General features: G+C 46.1%; 1 protein-coding gene across 17 annotated transcripts in view; it reads right to left on the bottom strand.

Moving 5' to 3' along the window:
• Nucleotides 1-16,837, bottom strand: part of RAPGEF1 (Rap guanine nucleotide exchange factor 1) — a 106,003-nt gene that overhangs the window by 46,721 nt on the left and 42,445 nt on the right. For 11 of the 17 annotated variants that reach the window (XM_080927107.1, XM_080927104.1, XM_080927110.1 and 8 more), the window contains 3 exons: nucleotides 7,008-7,144; nucleotides 6,422-6,535; nucleotides 2,215-2,393 (listed from right to left, as the gene is read on the bottom strand). In XM_080927107.1, coding sequence (XP_080783233.1) covers nucleotides 2,215-2,393; nucleotides 6,422-6,535; nucleotides 7,008-7,144 — 430 coding nt within the window. Of the gene's footprint in view, nucleotides 1-2,214; nucleotides 2,394-6,421; nucleotides 6,552-7,007; nucleotides 7,145-16,837 lie in introns of those variants that run through there. The other 6 variants (XM_080927096.1, XM_080927098.1, XM_080927103.1 and 3 more) reach the window with 3 other exon arrangements.

The following is a 16,837-nucleotide window of genomic DNA, read 5'->3' as shown; positions in this document are numbered from 1 at the left end:
ACACACACACACACACACATACACACACACGCACACGCACACACGCACATATATACACACACAAACTTTCCCTCCAATATATCATAAAAATTCTATCACCATAGTTTCTTCAACTGTCACATCCTGCTACAACATCCTGAGAGCATCTCTTTCCTCAGTTCAGTTACAAACCACTCAACTGGGTAGAGCTTTGTGTATTTCCTGTTTAGAATGAGTTTGACAGTCATTTTGATGGACCAGATTCAACAGGTTTGAGGGATTTTGGTGTCAGGCATTTTTGAGAGCTGTCTGTGGTTTAATAGACCCTTTCTCATTCTTGCTTATCTCCATCCTCAGTGAGGCAGCTGTGGCTGATCGTGTGGTGAGTGTGTGCTCATGTGCATGTGTGTACAGCAGCAGCCTCCATTCACACTGTGAGGACAACACACAAAGTACAAGCCCTTGGTATTTGGGAGAGCCTTAATGAAGTACAACAGCAGCCCAAACCCACAACTCTTAGATTCCACATCTTTTTTTTTTTTTTTCCTTTTAAACTAATTAAGGTTCTTAAGATAGGGTCTCAGTATGTAGCCCTGGTTAGCCTGGAAATGACTATGTAGACCAGAATGGCCTTATAGAAATCTGATTGCCTCTGCCCCCTGAGACCTGGAATCATATGTGCCACCATGCCAGACCCTAAACATGAGTCTTCTTAAGGAATCTAGAAAGGGTTACTGTTCTCATTTTAAACTTTGTACATTGTAACAGAAGAGCAAACACAATCACTCCATCATTACTAAAGCAGACACTTAGAAACCAAGGGTACAATTTGGAGAAAACAACACAAAGTTGTAAAACTTGACTAAAGTGGGTCCTACTACCAGTCTTTAGGTCTTTACCAAAGACACTTTATCAAATGGGACAGCATGGGGAGGGAGCTAAGCTTTCTGCCAGCCCTGGCTATACTCTGCAGGCACCAACAGAACAGTTGGTAGGAAGAAAAGCTAACCCCTCCGGTCCCTGAGAATGAATGGAGCTGCCCAAGAAGTTTGGGGGTGGTACCAAGGCCTCGCAAGAATCAGGCAGGGGGCCGTCCCCTCCGGAAGGGGTACACCCAGTCCTGCAGCCTGCGTGGCAGGTGAGGTGCTTCTGGGGGCATGCCTGATATCAGCCTTAGGTTCTTTGAGTTTTTTGTTCCCTACTCCTCTGCCAATCTAGCTGCCTTCCCCCCAGCATCTTCTATTTTTTCTCTAGGAATCGGAACAGGACTGCTGCAGCTCTCTCACTGCTTTCTTCAAGATGTATCACATAATCACCACATAATCATGTGTTAGGAAGCTCAACTTTAACTTCATTTTGACTCTTTCCTGGTGGGGGCCATCATATGAGGACACATCTGATGGCTAATATCAGGCTCTTTTTCTCAAAGGAGACCTGAGCTTGCCACAGGGTGAACTAAGGGAGAGTCACAGTACAGACAGCAGCACAGTGAGCCAAAAGCTATAATCCCCAAGGGTTAGCCAGCAGAAGCTGGAGTCGAAGTCCCAGGCAGAACATTGGGAATAAAGACACAGAGTTTGTTATATCTCTCAGAAGAAAATTGTGAACCTCACTGCCAAGTTCTGAAAACCATTCATAAAAGCTCAGTCTCATAGGGTTAAATGGACACTAAGCTGCCTTGAGAAATCCACAGAGACATATCAATAATGAATGGGTACCATGGACAAAACCCCACACCTGCCAGTCTCTTCAGAAAAGTTCCTACAAGCTTGAGACTGCATCTAGCATGGCTTTCCTTGTGATACTTAATAAACAAGGGTTAGCTAACCTGTAGGAAGAAAACACTCTAACAACCAAAGGCTGCCTGGGAGGTCTTGGCCTGGCATGGACAAAATGTCACTACACACCTTGTATCAGATGCTAATCCCAATAGCCGAAGACTTGAATGACAGGTCATGGTAAATGATGATGGAGGCTCTGAGAATACATCCAACCCAATGTGACCAGAGCTAGTGAGCTGATACAGAGGATAAAGCCACAGCTCAGAGGGTGGTGGCATCTACTAGGAGGGTGGAGTTGGCTAGCACACAGGCCTCTGGAGGAGCAACTGTCTCAAAGCTGGGAAGTGGGGGCAAGTGGAGGACTCCTTTCTCCCCACTGTTTCATATGCCCCAAACCAAGGTGCCTCTAAGCCTCCCACTGCTGCCACAGCTAAGGACCTTCTGGGGGACTCACCTGTGCTGGATCCGAGGATCAGTCTGCACCAGGGGTAAGATGGCCTCCAGCACCTTGCTGGCTGACCCCGGGAGCATCTCCAGAACCTTCTTATCAATGGCCATTTTGTCCACAATGGTCTTAAAGTAGCGCAAGGCACTGACAACCTCCTTCTCTTTCTCCTCCAGCCAGCACAGGTTCTGAAAGGGAACGTCATGTTTAAGGAATGAGAGATTAAAGGGAGCTATTCTGAAAACAGTGAAATCTATAACCTAAGCTCCACACTCCTGCAAATGAAAAATGCTTTGGCAACAGAGACCAAGCCAGATGGTTTCTCTAAGGATTGTTATCAGGAGACAGAGATTAACAGGAAAAAAAGATAGGCTTAGAACTAGAAGGGTCATTTGGAGACTTGAGGATTCCCTTCCCAAGAGATCCTAAAAATATTCTCCCCTGTTCTGACTGGCTACCTGAGATAGTACTTTCAGTCTCTCACTGTGCAGTAAGGTCTCAGTGAGGACATGAGGGAGCAATAGTCATGCCCCAGGGCACATACATTCATCAGAGGATTTGAGGAACTGGCAGCATTACAGCCCATCCTCTACCCAGATCCTCACAGTCCTATTCAAAGCTGTAGATCCCTTTCCATTAAATACACACGACTTCCAAGGACTCTAATGCCAGTGCTGGAAGGAGGAGCTAAGGAAGCCAGAGCTGACATTAGTAACTCAGTGACTACTGGTGCTGAGACTCTGATTCCAAGGAAAGCCACCTGGAAGAAAAAATCCAATGCCCAACTTTCCATAACTCCTCCTAATCCCACTCTTCCCTCCTTGACTGTGGATAGCCTAGATCCACACCTAGCAGAGTGCAGGGCATACAGCTCTAGTCTCCTTCTCCAGTAACCCAGATCCCAGACAGTGAGAGTCATCCCGAGTGGATAGTTCCACAAATAGACAGCCCACAGAAGGAGTGAGGAGGTATGTGGACAGGCCACCATCTGTGGGCTCCCTAAGGTCCAGAGAGTATGAATAACAGCAACTGAGGGCAAGTAGACAGAGCTTGAGGCAGATAACTTCCTAAGGCCCAGTGTGGCTTCCTGGAGTGCCCTGCAGACCACTCAGCCTTCCTTGCACTGATTTCCCATCTCTACCTGACACATTCATTTCTTGTCTGTCTCCAAGAAGCTGAGCACTGGTTTCTCTCCTGCCTGGATAAGAGTGCTCAGCTTCACCCATGGCCAGGCCAGCCTGAGTGATCAGGCCACATGGGTGGCACTGGTGATAGCATGCAAAGCAGTCAGGCTACAGGAGGAGAAAGAGGAGGAAGGATGGGGCTGTCTTGGCACATCACAACCTGCTGGAAGGCAAGAGTGATAAACTTGCTGGGGAGACAGGAAGTATTTTAAGAAAACATGTCAGACATATGGGCAAGAGTGAACAGGAGCTGGGAAAAGTTGAAAGTGCAGGGACTCTGGGGTGGAAAGGCTTTTCTGCCACTGAGGGAGATCAAATCAGGCACATAAGAGCCAGGCTAGCTAGATTCAATGAAAGGCTAAGTAAGGACTCAGCAAAGTCAGGTAGCATCTATTACCACCTCCCAAGTCAGGTCCCATGCTTTGGTTATGGTCTTCTTTTGCTCAGCACTCTCTGAGCCCTTCCGGTTGTAGACTGCAGTTAGCAGCCAGAACCAGTTATACACAATACTAACATACATAGCACCAGCTGTGGCTGGCCTAGAAAGTCACCCCAGAATGACTGTCAACATATACACCTCTCCCTCCCCAGTGAGTCGTTGCTACCACTTGTTCTCATAAGCTTGGTAACTCTATGAGGTTGTCAATCCTGGGAAGGGCCTAGATCCAAGGCTAAGCTGGACATGGGAACAGTAGATTCCAGCTCCCTGTCTGTGAGACAGGTGAATGTATCTACCCTATGTTATTAAGGATGTCAAAGTGGGTGGCTGAAGCTGGAGCTCAGCAGCCAAGCACCTGTCTAGTCAAGAAAGGCATGGGATCCATCCCTAGCAGCAGCAACCCCCCTCCAAACAAAACAAAACAAAACAGTCAAAGAAACATAGAAACAACAACCCAGGTGAAACTAACAACTGAAAAAACACTCCCTGGGATCAAAGTGAAAACTCAGAGGAGAGAGGCGCAGAAGTCTGAGTGCAGAGAGAAGGGCCAAGCCATAGCTGCTGCTCTGAGGGCTTCAAGCCACCCACAGCGCTTTGCAACCTCTCCACAGAACAGATGCTATTAATTCGTAAGTGGGGAAACAAAGGCTGTGTGGGGAGTGGGTAGAACAGATAACCTGCCCAAGACTCCACAGATAAGTAACAAAGTTAGAATACAAACCTGGTAGGCTTCATTCCACAGCCTGGAGGTACAAACAGCCATTACTATCTAATAGAAGTAGCAAAGCCTCTCCATATGGCTAGAAAAGTAAGTCACAGGGACAGGGGCTGGACAGAGAAGCTCAGGAAGGAGCAGTAGTCTAGATCTGCACTGAACGCCTGTGCTTCAAATCCTCAAATAGTTAACAATCACAAGTGGGATAACATGAAACACATATGCAAAAGCTGTGTAAGAGGTGACAGAGACAGTGAATGACAAACAATGACAGGGAGCAGCAACTTCAGCAGCAGCGACTTCCCCACACCACAAGGCTTCTGGACACTGTCCTCTCTCTCATCTATGGGCTATGGTGGGATCCGTCCTGGGGCCTGCACTAACCAGTAGTCCACACTCAAGGGCCTTGGGATGAGCAGGGTTGAGTTTTAAGTCCCAGGCTGTACCTGCAGCTCCTGCTATTGGGCAGTCTCACTGCTGCTACAGGACTTTCATCAGCACTGCTGGCTCCTACCCACTGGAGATCCAGCAATTCCTGCTTCATTCTCCCAACTGACGACTAAAAATGTCTCAGGTACTGCTGGGACTTTTAGATACCTTGCTAAGTGAAGGGTATGATTACACCAAATTTTCTTTCATGACCTTTCTTTGGATAATGCATAAAGAAGGGAAAGACTCCAGGCCTGGAGTGCTGACCATTTTCCCATCAGCATTCTCTTGTAGGCAAAGCTGTTTGTCAATAAGCCAGTTAGGAAGCATGGCCTAAAGGTGTGAGCTCCAAGAGCGTTGTGAATGTTGACTAAACCTCTCTGCTCAAAGTTCTTTTTCTACACCCAAGTAGCATAACTGAAAATACCAAGTAAAGTGTCTTGCTTACAGGCAGCAACTCATTCAACAGAAGTTTCTGGGCTTTCAAACCTTATTTTTTCTACCTTTAACTAGACTTTTAAGGTACTCTGCTTGTCCACATAGACAGGCAGTGCCTGAGCCACATCAAGCTGACAGATATGACAGGCAGGTCTGTGTTCATCACCCCTGGGGATCAGCTCATCTGCAAAACTTGCTCTCACTTTACATTGCTAAGTATATTTTTAAGTTGAGCATTCAGATCTGTAAGACATTAGTAAACACATTCAGGCTACGGTGGCACACATGGGATCCCAGTATTCAGGAGGCAGAGGCAGGAGCGTTGCACTTTAAGACCAGCTTGGACTAGAGAGCCATGCTTCATCTTAAACAAAACAAACAGACTCCAGGACTGCTGCAGCTCAGGAAGAAGCTTTTGCCCAGGATACTCAAGGCCCCGTCAGACCCTCAGCTCCACAAAGAAGCCCTAGTCAGGCTCTGCGTTTAAATCCTGACTTTACCACTGCTCTGTAGCTTTAGCCAAATTCCCCATCTTTGGAGACTTTTTTTTTAAAGCAGGGCAGGCTTCACTCACTGCCAGGGCTGTTGGGAGGAAAGGGTCCCCTCCCCAGAAGCACTCAGCAGGAGGCAGGAAGAGGCTGATATAGGCCCCCTTACTAAGAACCTTGAGCCTCCCAAGTTTTTAGAAGCCTTCTCAATACACAATGCATATCATCTCAGCAACTCAGAGAGCAAAACTTGGGAAAGGCGAGACTTGCCCATCTGCCTGAGCACCCTCTGAACCACTCCTGAAAGGACCCAAACTTTGGCTGCACAGTCTGAGCTCCCTCCCCCATCAAGACAATTCAGATGCTTCTATTCAAGCAGTATAGCAAAAACCCTGAGCCCATAGTTGCCACCCAGGGAAGACGCAATAACATCACCACAGGTGGTTTTCCATCCCCAGACCATGGACCAGAGTTCTGCAGTGGAAGGCAAGGCAACCCCAATTGTTCTTAATGTCACACTGACCTTCTGCCTCTGAGACCTGGAATCCACAGCACTGGTGGACATAAATTCTACTGCCTGCTGCTCCAGATCCAAGGGGATAGGGTAGCCCTCTGGTAGAAATCTGTCTCTTGCCTCCTGGAAGAGAGGAAACCTGGATTCCTACAGAGCTTGAAATGGACATTGTAGACTGGAGGGAGGGGTTGGTGAGAATCGACAGCTGTTCCATACACCTGGCTCAGCTGCCCCTGCTGAGGTCACTAATGCTGGGCAGAAGCCTTCAGATGGGAGTCAGGGGTTTGTGAGTTTTAGAGCCCAGGCTCTGAGGCTGAACGACTGGTTCAGGCCATCAGAGCCCTGTGTGAGAGTAACCGAGGGCTTGTAGGTGGGAGGCGGCACCAGGTGTGAGCACAGTGCTCTGTTTTACTTTAAATGCCCAGAGGATGACACGGAACTGTCCAAGCCACTGGCAGGACTGATTAGCAGGACAGCCACGTACCATCCTTGAGGACCCAGGTTCCAGGGACACAGATGACCCTAGTAAGCGCCCTTATACACAGTGCAGCCCACAAGGCTGGGCCCAGGAGGAACACCTAGAGATGCAGCTTACTTTGCTCACAGGCTTCTCAGGAGTCTTCGACACCTCGGCTGGCTTTCCCTTCTTGGACGGTGTTCTCTTGATTTTGGGAGAGTGGAATTTGTCCATCAACTTCATGGTGAAGGAGGAGAGGTGAGAGCGCTGAGAGTCTGAAAGCACAGAGGCCTGGCTGTTAGAGGAGGAGGCAGGAGAAGCTATGGCTTCTTGTGGGAATGCTGAGGGTCTTTAAGCTAAAACTTCCTTCTTGAAAGATTCAAAGGAAGGGACATATGGACCAGTTCTTTTCTCTTTTTGAGACAGTATTTCTTTGTGCAGCCCTGGCTGTCCTGGAACTCAGAAACCAGCCTGCCTCTGCCTCCTGAGTGCTGGGTTTAGAGGCATGCGAGCCATTCTAACACTCAGCTTCCAGGTAACCACTGCTGTACTTTCCCCTTTGTTTGGGTGATTAGAATGGTGAGTAACTAAGGGAGGCAGGAAGGGCATTTAAAAAAACTTGCATTAAAGTGTCTGAGTCTCCTTGCTAGTTCCATGAGCATCTAATCCATGTCCAGGAGAAACAGGAAGAATACCCATGGATTCATTCAGAGAGGTGTGGCTGTTAAAATTTTGAACCCCCCTCAGCCTTTGGTGGAGGAGAGTGCAAGGACACAGGCCAGGTCTCAGAGGTGGCAGCAAAGACAGACATGGAAGCAAGGTGTTCAAACTGTTTTGGTCTAAGATAAAGACTGACTGATGTCCTTAGAGCAAGACAAGTCACGGGTGTCTGTTCTCACTGGTCCTGAGTGGTGCCACACTGGAAGCGTCTTACAGGGTAATTAGTAAAGAGGAAAAAGGCACTCTGCTCAGAAGGAAACTGTGACACTTCCTCTGTGTCTGTGTCTATTTTAAACAGGGTCTCACCATGGCTCAAGATGGCCTCAGGGTAAGCTTGCCTTGGCCTTTGGAGTTCTGGGTCACTGGTGTGTAGATTTGCAGAGACTGTTTTGTGTGTGGAAACCCTCAAGCAATCCATTGAAGAACTTGGCTGGCACTGGGTAGGCAAACAGCTCAGTGGAGAGTCCAGTGGTTGCCTTGTGTGTGCAAGGCCTGGGATTTGCCCCCAGAAGCATAGTATGATTAAGTAAATAAAATATGATAGCTTCATGCAGTAATACATTTTTAATCCCAGCATCTGGTAGGCAGAGGCAGGATCTCTGTGAGATCCAGGCCACTATGGTCTAATAGGTGGGTTCTATCTAGCCCAGCCAGGTCTACATAATGAGATCCTGTCTCAAAACAGAATCTATCAGTACTAACAAATTCAGTAAGGCCACTAGGCACAACACCAACATATAAAAACTCATTTTTAATACAGCAGACACAGTAGCGATGAACACACAAAATGAAATAAAGAAAAAACTCTCAATCATATCAGAAAGAACAACATGCTTGGACATAAATTTGACAAGAGAGATTTCCCACTTATATTCTGCAAACTATAAAATAGTGCTGAACTCTGAGACAAGCAAACTATGAAGGCTCCCGTGTTCCTGGGTCAAAAGGTTTAATATTATTACAGCAGTAATATTTCCCAATAATAACTTGTTATCCCAGAGAATCCTGCTACTTTAATTCTTTTAGTTAAAGCTGACACACTAATCCTAAAATTAGTGAGGAAATATGAGTGACCTAGGACAGTCAGAACAAACAGCAAAGCTGAGGGGCATGGCGATGCATCTCAATATAGAAACTAGACACACTAATCATGACACTCTAGTACTAGCATAATAGAGACACATTGATCCACAAACAGAATTGAGACTCCACAATGAACCCACTTCTAAGCTGATTTTCAATGAGGATATGCAGACCACTGAATGGGGAAGTAACAATCCTTCCAACAAGCAGTATCAGGGCAAGTAGGCACTTGTTTGTAAAAGAATGAATGAAGGCCCCTATACCACATGCTAAAATGATCTTTAAATAAGTCAAAGATCTAAATATAACAGTTAAAGCCAAAGCTAAGAGTTAAAAGAAAGTACAGGTTTTGTGACCTTAGATTTGAGTCCACTCTTTGCTGTAACACCAAAGACAAAAGTAACAGAAATAAAAATAGATAAATTAAAACTCCTTCAACATTAACATCTGTGTTGTAATGACTGCATCAAGGGGAGGAAGACATACTGTTGGATGGAGAAAATATTTACGGATTATATATCTGATGAGGGACTGCATACAGAAAGGAACAGCATTCTGGGAAGCTGGTGTATGCCCCCAATTCCAGTACTCTGGAAGCTGAAGCACTGAGATTACAAAATAGAGGCCAGCCTGGGCTACGCAGCCAGACCCTGTCTCAAGAGAAAGGCAAACAATCAAGCACACAAGGAAGTCACTGGAGTGCAGCTAGGGAGGTGCTTCCCTGACTCAGCTCTGGCCTGAGCTCTACAGCACTGCAAACAGCAGTAGCAGTAACGCAGTGAAACGTTCCCACTTCAACAGCAGCAGGCAAATCCTAAAACCCAAGAAAGGCAGAAAGACCTTGTTTCAAAAACAAAAAAAACAAAACAAAACAAAAAAAAAAACAAAAAAACAAAAAAAAAACCCCAAATCAAACCAAAACCACCCCAAATTACATTAGTGAGTTAAGAATCTAAACGGGAATAGTGAGAACGATGTGGTTGTCACACAAGCCTGAATGAAGTGATTCCCAGAACTGGGGAAAGAAAAGCCTGCTTCTGAAAGCTGTTCTCAGGTCACACATGTGCTGATACTTCACACACACAATAAATAAATCAATAAAATAAAAAAATTGAAAAGACATTTCTCCAAAGACATATTGGTAATAAGTACATAAAAAGGTGAACAAGGTTTGGGCTCAAGTAGGAAGCCCTGGGTTTGATCCCTAGCATTGAAAAAGCCAAGCAAGCAATGAAAAGTCAAGCAAAAGGTAGTCAACATCACTAGGTAAATTTGTAAAAAGCCACTTGACCCCTAGGTATACTAAACACAGGTAGTACTGGCGAGGATTGGGTGAGCTGGAAGCTTATAGGCTGATGTTGGACATATAATAGCAGCATTGGCAAACTCCTGGCAGGTCCTCATAATACCAAACACACCATTCCAGCAATTATATTTGTAGTCATATGTCCAAGAGAAGTGAAGAAAATATCCATAAGGCACGCACAGGAAAGCTCAGAGCAGTAGCTTCATCATTACCAAGAGGTGAAAATACTTCAAATGCCCAAATGCCTGTGAATGAGAAAATAAAACGTGATGGATCCACCCATCTAGTGCAATAGTATTTGGTAATAGAAGAGAAATTAAGTCTTGACCTTGCAACAGGAGAGATAATCTTGAAAACAGTATGCTAAGTAACAATAGCCAGACAGAAAAGACCACTTGTGTGATTCTATTTGTCTGAGATGTCCAGAAAAGTTAAGTCCACAGAGACAGAAAACAGATCAGGGACTGCCTAAGACTGCAGAGGGAACAGAGAAGGATGGAGACTGACCACAGAAAAACATAAGGTCTTTGTGGAAGAGCACAGATAACATCAGAATCTGACTGAACAAGCCAGTATGTCACTAAAGAAAACTCCACTATACATTTTAAGTGAATAAATGGTAAGACACAGATGACATCTCAACAGAGTTGACAGAAACAACTAACCAATCCACTGGGCAACTTCACAGTCTGCAGCTACCTTCCTTATTTATCCTTATTAGGCCAGGCAGTGGGGGCAACACTTGGAAGACAGGGGCAGGCAGATCTCTAGGTTCAAGGCCAACCTGGTTTACAGAGTAAGTCCCAGCATATCCAGGGGTACACAAAAAAACACTGTCCCAAAACAAAACTAAACAAAAACAAACCAAACATCCTCATTAGGCTGTTTCCTGACAGGAATACCAGTTCCCTGAGGGCCATACCTGTGTGCTTTGGCAGCTGACAGCATCTGGCCCACAGAAGATGCTCAGCAACAGTTCAACAAATGAACACATCAGCCACTGGATACCCCACCCCCTCAAGAATGCAACACAGCACTGCAGCTTTCAGCAACAGCAGAGCCACAGGAAAAATACAACTATTTTTAATACTTAACACTGGAAAACTGAAGAACAAAACGTTCTGTACCCCATGGGGAAGTAAGTTATCTATAGTTCAGAAAAATAAAACGTACTCCCTCACTTAGCAATAAATCTCCAGCAATTTATTGCTAAAGTAAAAGCTGTCCACACACAAACAATGTAGTAGCTGCATTTCAGGGCTGTCACTGTCAGCACTACAGCACACAACTGAAGATCAAAGTTCAATTTCTTAGTCAAAACCATTCCAAGTGCTCAGGCAGGATCTCTGAAGATCACCAGAGAGCCCAGAAGCACTCAGCACCACACAGAAGAGTCTCTGGCCTTCACTCAAATGTAGGCAAACCAAACCCTGCCTCAGGCTGGGTACCACAGAGTAGCAAGAAGCCCTTGGTCTCCAGGGCGGAGGTGACACTAGCTTGAAGGAAGTCCTTCTGGCCCTTGGAGGTCTGAGCAGATGAAGTGGCCCTCATTTCTCCCCTCAAGCCCCAGCAGCACAGGGCAGGTCCATTTACACTTATACCTCCTGCGTGAAGGTGGTGAAGCGAGTCATCATAGAACAGTGTGGAGCTCAGGCTGGATGGAGTCAGAGGGCTTGGGCTGAGCACAGTCTGTGAGGAGGCAAATGTGGGACGGTACACTCTTGCAAGACTGGGCAGGGAAGGGAACAACTGATAGTCCACACCTGCATAGCTGCAGATCCTTAGATATACACATTTATTAAGTGATAGGAGACACTTGGCAGGTGAGGTGCCTTATCAGTAAATGGGTTTGTGTTATCTTGGAGGACTCTGCCTGTAGGCTGATATAAGTGAGCATGCTTGAGACAGAGTGGTCTGCTATACGATCTTCTATGAACTGGAGGATGAAATACACTTTAAAAAAGATTAATTCTCTCCCTCTCAACGCCCCCCACCCCGTGTGTGTGTGTGTGTGTGTGTGTGTGTGATGCTCAAGAGCCAGCACTCGATCCCTTGAAGTTGTAATTAGAAGGATTGTGCAGCAAGCACTCTCAACTACTAAGCCATTTCTCCACACATACATAAACACATAGATACAGCAATTAAGTTTTAAAGATATTTTTACCTATATGAGTGTTTGCCTGCATATGTGTATATGTTTTGCATATATGCCTGTGAGAATCAGAAGAGGGCATCAGATCCCTTGGAATTTTGGAATTTGAGTTACTGTAAATTACCACGTGGGTGTCAGAAATCAATCCCAGGTACTCTACAAGAGAAAAAAAAATGTTCTTAACTACTGAGCTACCTCTCCAGTCCCATAGGTAAATTAGTCTTTTTTCAAAGTGTGTTTTATGCACCTAGTTCACAGAACATCATAGCCCAGGCCAGGCAGGCTCAGAATACTTTTGTCAGCTGCCCTGCACATTCATTTCTGATCTGTATTTCTATCTGGAGACGGGTACACTGTGACTTCACTCAGAAGCAAGCCTACCTGTGTACAGTTTAGTGGGTGCAGGGCTAGTCATACTCTGAACTCATTTCCATATGGCCCACGGGTCTTTAAAAGGTTATCCTCCGGCATTGACATGTGACTCACTCTCCTGATTAGAAGGCCTCGCTAATACTCTCTTCTCTTCTAGGAAGAGGCACACCTGCCCTGTACCAGTCTCACTGCTAGTCCATCTATCTGTCCTTTCTGATGCTGGCTGGCCTTGGAACACACCTCCCAGACAGGCTTGGGGCTGGATGGGATATGAAAGTAATTGAATTGACTAATTTGTCCAAGACAGGCTGAGAGAAGACAGAAAAGCAGGCTTGAAGCAGGGGAAGTCTGGGTAGGTTATGTATTTCTTGGGTTTACTATAGTGATCAAGTTCCTCAGAAACTCTCTAGGGTCATTCTGTAAGCAGATGCAGGGTTAAGGAGCTGGCCAGACTAGCAGCCAACTCTCATAACCAAGGTGGAACCAGGAAAGGAAATGTAGATAGCACAGAAATCCCCCGAGGAGCATGAGAGCAAGGCTGGCTCTGACCACGAACCAGAGACACCTACTTCTGATAGCTGCCATCAAAGCCAGGAAACGGGGTGACAGAACTCACTCTCCCTTTGCCTGCCTGGTCCTGAAAACAGTTTGAGTAGGTATACAGTTGGGAAGCTGTGGTGACAGTTTGAGGCACCTGTCAATACATCACTCTTCTCAAGCCAGTTAGTGGGCACAAAACAACCAGCAAGTCATGTGGAGAACAGATGCTATGTAAGGACAACCAGCCTTCCGAGTCTGGAAATCAGAACTAGGCTGTGTGCTCAGCTTTCCCTGGAGAGATGGGTGAACTATCAGCTTTCAGGAGGCCATCAGGATCCCTAGCTCTAATGACCAGCAGTGGCACAGTGGCTGAGGCAGCAGGTGGCATCTGCTGCTGGGTTGGCTTATCCACGGAGAGCCTGGCTCTCCTCCCCTTCCACACATCTCACTAGAGTAGGGGCAGTGCCAAAGAGGTACTCCCACAGTACAGTAGCCTCAGGCGGCTCCTGCCCTCCTATTGGTCCCTGTGGCTCATGCTGGGAGATTACAATGAAGATTTGGTAAAATGCTTTTTTTTTTTTTTTTTAATTTTATATATGTGAGCACACTGTTACTGTCTTCAGACAGACCAGAAGAGGGCACCAGATTTTATGACAGATGGTTGTGAGCCATCACATGGCTACTGGGAATTGAACTCAGAACCTCTGGAAGAGCAGTCAGTACTCATAACCACTGAGCCATCTCTCCAGCCCCCCTGCAAATGCATCTTTATAAAGACTTTTTAAGACTAAAATGAAAACAAAAAAAATTAAGTATCGCACACATGTAGACAGGTCACTACCTTCATGCAATGATGGTGTGGTGCTTGCCATACTAATACTTGGGTGGTCATGGAATAAAAATGATGGTTTGAATGAAAATGGCTCCCATAGGCTCATATATTCAAATGCTGGATCTCCAGGTTGTGACCATCATACAAGGTAGTGTTCTGTATAGTCTCTATAGGCCTGACAGCAACCACTAAGAAGATGTATATATTCTTGCTTTTGTCCATAATACTTACTGTTTTGTCTGCTTGCCTACCATGGTCACTGGGTTGTTCTTGGGCTTTGGCTTTCATAAACAATGCTGCTGCTGACATATTCAGTGTGTCTTTTGGCTGTGCATGAGAAAGTCCTATGAGTAAAACTGGCGGGTTGAAGGGCATATCCCTTATTTAACTTTACAGACAATGTCAAACAATTCCAAGGGGCTGTGCGATTTTACAGTTATACCAGAAAGGTTAAGGGACCCAGGTGCTGTAAGCTAGGAGCTGCCACACTGCCTTTCTCACCACCACGTTTCTCACGTAGCTGTTCTGAACTATAGGTGAAAAAGCTGGAACACTATGACCTATATGCTTGCAAAGGCTTGAAAGCCACTAACAGAAGCTAAGGCTGAGCCCCTCACTGTGTGGCAGGACGTTTGCACCTGTAGTCAGAGGTTTCCCAGGACCAATGCTGGCCTTCTTATCCCTGGAAAAGCAGCTCTTTAATCTCTGAGTAAGTACAGCAGTGCCACTAACAACAGCCACTTTCTTGGACAATCCATGAGCTGCATGTCCCCTACTTAGGGAGAAGAAGGGTGAAGAACACCCAGCCTATTCACAGCAAAAACCCAAGCTGACTGAACCTCACAAAGCTGGCCAATTTCTTCCAAAGTGCCCTGCCCGCTGCCAGGATTTCATTCTTACATCTTCAGCTTACCCCTTGGTGGGTTTAGCAATGATGTCTGTCTGCTCCTGACAAATGTGCGATCAACTGGCCTTTCAAATGTCATTTGCACTGGCAGCTGGGATCCCAACTTAGCAGCAGTTTCTGTCAGGGCTTAATTCCATCCCTGGGAATTAAGAGATGGGAAGCTTCTAAGCAGCATCTACACCAGGGATCACAAAGTCAAGGTCACTGTGGATAGGGCTCATGTAGCAGCTCCACAGGCCTGTAGTCAGCCTAGAGATCCGACCTTTGATCCTTGATACCTGTCTTACACTGGGCTCAGCATGCATCCCCAGAAAAATTTAGAGATGACTTACTTCATCCAACAACCTTGCTCCCTGCCAGGGAAGTAAGGACAACTGGGTAGAGAAATGTCTGGGGGATACTGGGAAGAACTTTTTAAGTATGCAAGGATCTTGCACATTGTAATATAGAGATGAAGCTGAGCGGGCAGAAAGCATCATGGGTACTTCAGAACACACTGTGGAGTTGGGTGCTGTGTTTTTAACCCAAGCTTGACTACTAGTGTGGATACTCTCTGAGCCTCTTTCACCTCTTTCTTCTACCTCTTCTTGCCTAAAGAAAAGGGATAACTGCAGACCCACCTCTTTCTCTGCTGATTGTGAGGGTCAAATGTGACCTTGTAGGTGAAGGTGGAGCCAAGGGACCTGACCCAGACAGGTATTTACTAGACAGCAGCCATCACTGTCATCTGGTAACATCGCTAGACCTCTGCCAACACTCAATAATCAAAGGCTAAGAGCAGCCCAGCTGAGGGAGCTGACAGCAAGACTTTCCACATTAAACGACCCGTCTCACTCAGCACAGAGACATTTGTGTGGACAGAGGGAAGGAGGTGTTGGAAGTTTTGCAACTCCAAAGACCTGTCCAACATCCTCCACCCACACCTGTGGATGCTGAGCATGGAAATACTCATTATTCAAATCTAAGAACTGAAGAAACATGAAACATTGGGAACCCAACCTGGCTTCTTACTGCACTGTGTGTTTTTAAGATGTACTTTTTGGGCAGTAAGGTGGGAAGGGGGTAGATGGGGGAGCAGGGGGAGGGGGGATGGGAGAGGGGGTTTGCAGAGGGAAAACTAGGAAAGGGGATAACATTTGAAATGTAAATAAATAAAATATCCAATACAAAAACAATGTATTTTTAATTTTCGTGGTCCTGTACACCATGTGTATGCTGGTGTACACAGAGGCCAGAAGAGGGCACTGGATCACCTGCAGCTGGAGTTACAGATGTTGTTGTGCACTGTGGATGCTGGAAAGCAAACTTGATACCGTTAACAGCATGTGCTCTCCTTGAACGATTTGTTTTTACTTGTTGGGGGGGTATGCCATGTGTGTGTCTACTCACCCATCTCTCTAGTCAGACTGTGTGTGTGTTTAGTTTATTTCCCTGTTTTTTTTTTTTTTTTAAGAGACAGGGCTTCTCTGTGTAGCCCTGGCAGTCTTAGAACTCACTCTGTGGACCAGGCTGGCCTCAAACTCCCAGAGATCCACTTGCCTCTGCTCCCATGTGCTAGGATTAAAGGAAACAGTACTCAACTGCATTTGTAATCAAGAAACAACACATTAAAGCCATAAGGGCCCATCATTATATTCATACGATGTGGATCATAGGAAAGGCTAAGCCAGGTATGATGGTGCATGTTTGTAATCTCCGAACCAGGAAGACTGATGCAAAAGGACTAAGAGGTTGAGACCACCTGGGCTATATAATCAAAACAAAACAAGACAAATGAAAAGGAAAGGAAGGAGACAGGGAGCTGGGTATGTGTCTAAAGCTATGCCCCCAGCTCACCACAAAACACCCAGAAGATGTCTTGCAGGGTACCTGAGGACAGCAGAGGGGTCCATACAAGCACATCCAGGAAATGGAATCCCGGAATCCCGCCCCACATGAGAATGAACCATCTATTCCTACCTACCCAGCACAGATGACTCACCTCACACAAAGAGCAAGCCAAGCCAAATCAGCATCTACACAACTCCATCGCCAGGCAAGCCGCGGCTATTTGGGG

This window comes from Micromys minutus, assembly GCF_963924665.1.
Source record: "Micromys minutus genome assembly, chromosome: 13".
In the NCBI taxonomy this organism is placed as follows: Eukaryota; Metazoa; Chordata; class Mammalia; order Rodentia; family Muridae; genus Micromys; species Micromys minutus.
Note: the sequence above shows the minus strand (reverse complement) of the source record. Positions and strands in the feature narration are given on the sequence as shown.